At 36.0% G+C, this 9397-nt stretch overlaps 1 protein-coding gene across 1 annotated transcript in view; it reads right to left on the minus strand.

Moving 5' to 3' along the window:
* Positions 1-9397, minus strand: part of ITFG1 (integrin alpha FG-GAP repeat containing 1) — a 267640-nt gene that overhangs the window by 6622 nt on the left and 251621 nt on the right. The window contains exons 15-16 of the mRNA XM_007109007.4: positions 2330-2454; positions 1683-1765 (exon numbers count right to left, since the gene is read on the minus strand). Of these exons, the coding sequence (XP_007109069.1) occupies positions 1683-1765; positions 2330-2454 (208 nt within the window). The remainder of the gene's footprint in view (positions 1-1682; positions 1766-2329; positions 2455-9397) is intronic.

Below are 9397 nucleotides of genomic sequence, written 5' to 3' on the forward strand. Positions count from 1 at the left end.
ATTTGCAACTTGCAACAACATGGATGGACCTAGAGGGTATCATGCTAAGTGAAAAAAGTCAGAGAAAGACAAATACTGTATGATTTCACTTATATTGTAGAATCTGGAAAACAAGACAAATGAACAAACATAACAAAACAGAAACAGAGTTATAGATACAGAAAATAAATAGGTGGTTGCCAGAGGGGAGAGGGATGAGGGGAGGAGAGAAATGGGTGAGGGCGATTGAGAGGTACAAACTTCCAGCTGCAAAGTAAATGAGTCACGGGTATGAAATGTACAGTGTGGGGAATATAGTTAATAATTATGTAATATCTTTGGCAACAGATTGTAACCAGACTTAACCGTGGTGATCATTTTGAAGTGTTTAGAAACATCAAATCACTATGTTGTGTAACAGGAACTAACATAGTACTATAGGTCAGTTATAGTTCCAAAAAAAGTCATAGAAAAAGAGACCAGATTTATGGTTACAAGAGGTGGGAGGTGGGAGGTGGGAGGGGGAATTGGATGAAAACAGTCAAAAGGTACAAACTTCGAGTTATAAGATAAATAAGTACTAGGGATGTAATGCACAACATGATAAATAGAATTAACATTGCCATATGTTATATATGAAATTTGTTAAGAGAGTAAATCCTAAGAGTTCTCATCACAAAGAAAAACGTATTTTTTTCTGTTTCTTTAATTTTGTATCTATGTGAGAAAATGGATGTTCACTAAACTTACTGTGATAATCATTTTTTGATGTATGTAAGTTAAATCATTATGCTGTATACCTTAAGCTTACACAGTGCTGTATGTCAATTATATCGCAATAAAACTGGAAGAAGAAAAAAGAACAGTACAGGCTGTATTTTGAGAAGAAATGTAATAAGCCACTAGTTACATTTTAATAGGTTATTTTTTCATATTGACATCAGAGTAGCCTTAAGAACAAGTTATATTTTTCCCAATGAAATTTAAATGTTAATGAATACCTTCACCGCCTACTTTTTGAAATAATGGAATCAACCTAATAATTTAAAGAAAAACAAAGAGATAAAGATTTAGAATTAAATGCTATATTATAGAAGGAACATGTTTTGCTAATAAGGATAAAAATACCTACCGTTCACTGAAAACTTACTATATGCTGGGTACTGTATTAAGCATATTTCATCCTCATTCTTGTAAGGTAGGTATTTTATCTCCCAATTTCTACAGTGCAGAAATTGACCCTCAGAGAGAACAAAGGACTAGCTTCCAATCTCAGTCAGCCAGCAGTGGATCCGAGTTTTTAGCCTGGGTCTGCTGAACTTCAAAATTTGTGCCTAACAACTGTGGGATATATACCACTTCTCAAAGCATTTGCTAAAAAAGATCATTGCTTATAAAGTTCAGCAGCCTGAAATTTTATAATTTATGGCCAGTAAACTGAAGACCAGCTTATTTAAGCAGAATACGTATAAATCCCTAGTTAGTTAACCTGCTGTTTTTCTAATAAGGTTTAGTTTGTTCTTCGTGAAAAATGTCAGGGACCTTTTGTTTAGGTATGTTTAGGCATTTAAAGTTTGCTGTAAGCAAATGAAGTCATGACACTCATGGGAACACAGCAGGAATAGAGAAAGTTTTTAAAAGATGTAACTATGATTCAGAGTTGACAGTATTTTTACCAAATTCAGTTCAAGCAAGGACATTACCTTCGAGGAACATTGTGAGGATATGGAATGACAATTAGCTGAGAATTTGGAATGATTGCGGTCCATTCTTGTTTCCGTATAGACTGGAAAAAGAATTTAAGAACATTTAACATTCAGTACACTTTAAAAACACAATAATTATTCTAAATAAATAAGAAAAAGCTTAAGTACTCTTTGATTAACTGAAATCCTAGGTATGGATTAAGCTGAATTTACATATATTAGGCCCCAAATAGGGCTCCTATTGGCAAAAATTTCTCCATCTTTTCAGGGAAGGATTATATTTCTGTCTCATGGATTCATTAATTTATTGAACACACTTATGTAGCAGGCACTGTTCAAAGTGCTATGAACAAATGCTGCTTTGGAGCTAAAATTCAAGTTGAGGTAGAGTCTGACAATAAACAAAATAAAAATATTTGGTATGTTAGATGGTGAAAATGATAAGGAGAAAAAGCAGGGAAGAGGAGGGGCAGGAAGTCTTAAGGTTTATATCTTCAACTTATAATGTGCTCTATGTAAGATAAGCTTTGATTGGTCACTACCAATGAATTTAAAACATTCTTTAAAGGGAATAAAAATATTTTAATTCAAATATTTGAACAGTAAATATTAAAAAATAGATTAATTATACATTTTTTACTCACCTTCTCTCCAGATGGACGGGGAATACCAACATAAAGATGATCAAGAAAATTTGCACTTCGACCTAAACCAAGTACATTGTATGGCAGTTGGAGAGCTAAATGTGCCGACTGGCTAAGTTGTCCAGCTAAATTTATTTAAAAAAAGAAAAAAGAACAATCATCTTTGGAGACATTGCTCTCATCAAACATTAAAATGATAAATGTTGCAAGTTTAGGTGCTAGAACTTATCTTTAAGGATAAAAATGTGAAATGAAATGCCCAGTTCATTATATTAATGATTCATTTTTTAAACAGTAAGAGAGATAATTCACATCTCATAAACATCACCTATTTAAAGTATTCAGTTAAATGGTTTTGAGTATATTCAAAAAGGTGTTGAGCTTGTAAGCACAATTAAATTTTAAAACATTTTCATCACCCAAAAAAGAAACTCCATACCCATTAGCAGTTATTTCTATTTCTAAGCCCTACACTTCCAGATATAGGTAACCACTAATCTACTTTCTTTATAGATTTGCCTATTCTGGAGATTCATATAAATGCAATCAAGCAATGTGTGCTCTTTTCATGAATAATGCTGCTGTGAACATTCACATACAAGTTTCTGTGTCAACTTATGTTTTCCGAAATGGCTGTATCATTCTACATTCCCAACATCAATAGTTGAGGGTTCCAATTTTTCCAAATTCTAACACTTTGTCTATCTTTTTGATCATAGCCATTCTAGTGGTTATGAACTGGTATGTCAATGTGGCTTTAATTTACATTTACCTAATAACTAATGATGTTGAGCTTTCTTTTCATGTGCTTATTGGCCATTTTTGTAGCTTCCTTTTTAGGTCTTAAGGTTGGTAGCGAATGGTCTCTTCTTTCATTCTGGATTTTAGTAATTTGAGTCTTCTTTTTTGTTTGATCAGTCTAGCTAAAGGTTTGTAAATTTTGTTAATCTTTAAGAAACCCAACTTTTGGTTCAACTGGTTTTTCTCTATGATTTTCTACTCCCTACTCATTTCCTCTCACTATGTCCTGTCTTCTGCTTGCTTTGGGTTTAGTTTGCTGTTCTTTTCTAGCTTCTTGAGGTAGAAAGTTAGGTTATTGATTTCAGATTGTTCTTATTCCTTAATATAGGTATTTACAACAATAAATTTTCCTCTAAGAACTGTTTTTCCCTCTAAGAACTCCATATATTTTGGTAGGTTGTGTTTCTGTTTTCATTCACCTAAAGTATTTTCTAGTTTCTCTTGTGATTTCTTCTTTGACCCATTCGGTTTTTAGGACTGTGTTGTTTCATTTCCAGATATTTTTGAATTTCCAAATTGTTACTGATTTCTAATTATCATCCTGTTGCAGATGGGGAACATACTTGGGATGATTTCAATATTTTTAATTTATTGAGGCTTGTTTTATGACCTAGCATATGGTCTGTCCTGGAGAACGTTCCATGTGTGCTTGAGAAGAATGCATATTCTGCTGTTGTTGGGTGGAGTGTTCTATACAAGTCCATTAGGTTTAGTTGGTTTATAGTGTCATTTTCTCTTCTTTATTGATTTTTTGCCAAGTTGTTTAATATATTACTGAAAGTATTAAAATTGGGGTAATAAAGCTTCCAATTATTTATTGCTGAATTATCGATTTCTCTCTTTATGTATCTTGGGGGCTCTGTTGTTAGGTGTGTATGTCTTTGTAGTTGTTACAACTTCCATATGGATTGACCTTATTTATTTATTTATTTATTTATTATTATTTTGTGGTACCTGGGCCTCTCACTGTCGTGGCCTCTCCAGTTGCGGAGCACAGGCTCCGGACGCACAGGCTCAGTGGCCATGGCTCACGGGCCCAGCCGCTCCGTGGCATGTGGGATCTTCCCGGACCAGGGCACGAACCCATGTCCCCTGCATCGGCAGGCGGACTCCCAACCACTGTGCCACCAGGGAAGCCCTGACCTTTTTATTATCATTATAAAATGTCCTTCTTTGTCTCTAGTAACAATTTTTGTCTTAAAGCCCTAGTTTTATCTGATATTAGAATGGTAACTCCAGCTCTCCTTTGGTTACTCTTTGCACGGTATAATTTACACCCCCCTTTTTTTTAACTTTCAACTTATTTGTATCGTTGAATCTAAAGTGTTTCTCTTATGAAGCAACTGACAAAGGATTAATATCCAAAATTTGTAAGCAACTCATGCAGCTCAATAACAAAAAAACAAACAACCCAGTCCAAAAATGGGCAGAAGAACTAAATAGACATTTCTCCAAAGAAGATATACAGATTGCCAACAAACACATGAAAGAATGCTCAACATCATTAATCATTAGAGAAATGCAAATCAAAACGACAATGAGATATCATCTCACACCGGTCAGATTGGCCATCATCAAAAACTCTAGAAACAATAAATGCTGGAGAGGGTGTGGAGAAAAGGGAACCCTCTTGCACTGCTGGTGGGAACGTGAATTGATACAGCCACTATGGAGAACGGTATGGAGGTTACTTAAAAAACTACAAATAGAACACACACACACACACACACACACACACACACACACACACACAAAAAAACTACAAATAGAACTACCATACGACCCCACAATCCCACTGCTGGGCATATATCCTGAGAAAACCATAATTCAAAAAGAGTCATGTACCAAAATGTTCATTGCAGCTCTATTTACAATAGGCAGGACATGGAAGCAACCTAAGTGTCCATCAACAGATGAATGGATAAAGAAGATGTGGCACATATATACAATGGAATATTACTCAGCCATAAAAAGAAATGAAACTGAGTTATTTGTAATGAGGTGGATAGACCTGGAGTCTGTCATACAGAGTGAAGTAAGTCAGAAGGAGAAAAACAAATACTGTATGCTAACACATATATATGGAATCTAAGAAAAAAAATGTTATGAAGAGATTAGTGGTAGGACGGGAATAAAACACAGACCTACTAGAGCATGGACTTGAGGACATGGGGAGGGGGAAGGGTAAGCTGTGACGAAGTGAGAGAGTGGCAGGGACATATATGCACTACCAAATGTAAATTAGATAGCTAGTGGGAAGCTGCCGCATAGCACAGGGGGATCACCTCTGTGCTTTGTGACCATGAGAGGGGTGGGATAGGGAGGGTGGGAGGGAGGGAGACGCAAGAGGGAAGAGATATGGGAACATATGTATATGTATAACTGATTCACTTTGTTGTAAAGGAGAAACTAACACAATATTGTAAAACAGTTATACTCCAATAAAGATGTTAAAAAAAAAATAAAGTTTCTCTTGCAGATAGCACCTAGTTGAGTCATATTATATTAGCCATTCTGCCAATCTCTGCCTTTTGATAGGAGTGTTTATTCCATTTACATTCAATGTAATTACTGATAAGGTAGGACTTTTGCCTGCCATTTGTTATTGGTTTTCTATATGTCTTTTTAATTCTTCTATTCCTCCATTGCTGCTTTAATTCCATAGTTTCTTTTATTATATATTTTCTGAGCTATTTTCTTAGTGGTTACCTGGGGATTGCAATTAGCATATTAACTTAACAAAATAACAATACCTAGCACATACAACAACTTTGCTCCAAAATCCTCCCTCCCTTGTAATACTGTTATTATACAAATTATATTTTTATATATTATCAGCCCATTAACACAAATTTATAATTATTACTTTATGTAGTTCTGTAAATCACCTAGGAAATAAGAGGTACTATTTGACAGAAATACATAAACCATATTTTATACTTATCTATAGTTTTACAGGTGTTTTTTACTTTTTTGTGTGGATTCAAGTTATTGTCTAGTTGTCCTCTCAGTTCAGCCTTAAGGGCTCCCTTCAGTATTCTTGAAGTGTGTTCTTTTAGTGATGAATTCTGTTTTTGTTTATCTGGGAATATCTAAAATTCTTCATTTTTGAAGGATAGCATCACCACATATAGAATTCTTGATTGACATTTTTTTTTTTTCTTTCAGCACTTTGAATGTATCATCCCTTTCTGGCCTCTGTGGTTTCTGATGAGAAGTCAGCTGTTACTCTTGTTGAGGTTCTCTTATATGTGACAAGTTGCATCCCGCCTGCTGTTGTGAAGAGTCTCTCTTCATCTTTCTTTTTTTGACAGTTTATGTGTCTCAGTGTGGACTCTTTGAGTTAATTTGAGTTTGTTGAGTTTCTATGTGCAGATTAGTGTTTTTCATCCTATTTGGATGGTTTCAGCCATTATTTCTTCAGATATACATTCTGCCCGTTTCTTTATCTCTTTTTCTTCTAAGACTCGCTTTATGCATATGATGGTATGATTGATGGTGGCTCCACAGGTTCTGAGGTTGTTCATTTTTCTTTCTGTATACTCTCCATTGACCTATATTCAAGTTTGCTGATTCTTTTGCCAGCTCAAATCTGTTGTTGAGCACGCTACAGAATTCTTCATTTCAGTTACTGTACTTTCAACTCCAGAATTTCTATTTGATTTTTTAAATGACCTTTACTTCTTTATTTATATCTTCCATTAGTGGGACATAGTTGTAATACTTACCTTTACTTTTTTAATCCTAGTTTCCTCTAGGTCTTTGAACATGTTTATAATAGCCAATTTATAGATTCTGTTAACTAAGTCCAACACCACTGGGCACATTTTCTGTTGTTTGCTTTTTTTAAAAAAAATGTGTATGTGGCATACTTTCCTGTTTCTTTGCATGTTTTATAGTGTTTTTTGGTTGTTGTTGGAAAGTGGACTTCTTAGATAATATAACAGCTATGGTATCTCCCTCTAAGGGTTTGTTGGGTTCTTCTTTTTGTTATTGTTGTTGCTCATTTGTTTAGTGACTTTCCTAGATGAATTCTATAGATTCTGTATTCCTTACAGTGTCTGCCACAAAGTTCTTTTATTTTCTTATTTTTAAAGTTCTTGTTCTAAGCCTGGTTTCCCAGGAGGCATACATGACTCAGTATAACTCAGTGGTCAGCTAATGATTGGCCATTAGATTTCCTTAAATATCTTGTCTGTATATCTTCCAACCTTTGTCAGTGGGATTTGTGTGTGAAGATATGCCTTCAAACGTCAGGCACTTTACAAGATAGCCTTACCTTTCATTTCTTGCTTGAGCAGAGCCTCGAGGTAGCACACTCAAGCTAAGTATTTGGATGAGGTATTTTCCTTTCTAGGCATGTTCTTAACGATCTAAGATGTCCAAGAATATGTCTAGCCTTTCAAAGTTGCCTGCGGTTGTCTGGTGCCTCAGGGCTTCCTTTTATGTTTTGGCCAGGCTCTTGTTCACTACACCTGGGATTTTTCCAGCAGACTGTTGTTTTGGGTAATGTCTTGGAGGAACAGGGCTTTTTTTTTTTTTCCTGCTGGGTTGAACTCTGAGTCAAATCAAATAGCCCCAACATCTTGAGAAGGGATTTTCCAAGGAGTTGCTAGTTTAGACGCATATTGACAGTGCTATAGGGATGGGAATTTTAATGAGCTCCAAAGTTCCATCCTGTCCACTGATTGTGAGGCTACTAGCTATTCACGGCTGCTGCACCATTCAGTAGAGAGGGGAGGTGGGATGTAAATAGCCCAAAGTTAAAATGCCACAGACCCTGTTGTCTTAAGTATCAGGAGTTCCTCTTGGATAGACAATGCTCAGAACATTCTGTGGCTTTGGTTAATTTCCAGAGTTCTGAAATGGTTAATGTTAGTTGTTAGGCCAGTACTTTTTGTTTGTTTGTCTGTTTGTTTTATGGGGAGGGAGGGGACAGCAGGTTCATGAAGTCCTCACACTGGCATTCCAAAAATCAATCTCTCCCTATTATGGTTCACTTCAAAAGACTGTATTTATTCGCTAGGTATTTGCTACATGATTAAACAGAATATTTAAATATTAACAGGGTTAGGGACTTCCCTGGAGGTCCAGTGGCTGGGACTCTGCACTCCTAGTGCGGGGGGCCCAGGTTCAATCCCTGGTCAGGGAAGTATATCCCACATGCTGCAACTAAGAGTTCACGTGCCGCAACTAAAGATACCGCATGCTGCAACTAAAAGGTCCTGCCCATGGCGACAAGGATCCCATGTGCCGCAACTGAGATCTGGCACAGCCAAATTAAAAAAAAAAAATGACATGGTTAGTTAATATCTAAACATTTTAATATTCAGCGGGACTCTGCTAAACATCTACTAATGTTACCCAGATACATGAAATCATTGGAAAGTATATATACCTGATTTTTTATACAATTCTTACATTAGTAAGAGAAAGGTATAATAAAAGGAACAGTGAATTTAGGGATAGGCGTTCTTAATAAAGTTAAACTATGTTTGTAAAACTGTAAAGCTGCATGGGCTACAGAATTAGTTTGTCTCATAGACTTATGCTGATTGAATGATAATGCTTAAAAGAGTGCCTAAGATACGGTAAATGTTGTTAAACTAAATGTTAAATATGGCAGAAGCAAGAACAACTACAATCCTGCAGCCTGTGGAACAAAAACCACATTCACAGAAAGACAGACAAGATGAAAAGGCAGAGGGCTATGTACCAGATGAAGGAGCAAGATAAAACCCCAGAAAAACAATTAAATGAAGTGGAGATAGGCAACCTTCCAGAAAGAGAATTCAGAATAATGATAGTGAAGATGATCCAGGACCTCGGAAAAAGAATGGAGGCAAAGATCGAGAAGATGCAAGAAATGTTTAACAAAGACCTAGAAGAATTAACAAACAAACAGAGATGAACAATACAATAAATGAAATGAAAACTACACTAGAAGGAATCAATAGTGGAATAACTGAGGCAGAAGAACGGATAAGTAACCTGGAAGACAGAATGGTGGAATTCACTGCTGCAGAACAGAACAAAGAATGAAAAGAAATGAAGAGAGCCTAAAAGACCTCTGGGACAACATTAAACGCAACAACATTTGCACTACAGGGGTCCCAGAAGGAGAAGAGAGAGAGGAAGGACCTGAGAAAATATTTGAAGAGATTATAGTCGAAAACTTCCCTAACATGGGAAAGGAAATAGCCACCCAAGTCCAGGAAGCGCAGCAAGTTCCATACAGGATAAACCCAAGGAGAAACACGCTGAGAC

Source organism: Physeter macrocephalus, chromosome 17 (genome assembly GCF_002837175.3).
Source record: "Physeter macrocephalus isolate SW-GA chromosome 17, ASM283717v5, whole genome shotgun sequence".
Lineage (NCBI taxonomy): Eukaryota > Metazoa > Chordata > Mammalia > Artiodactyla > Physeteridae > Physeter > Physeter macrocephalus.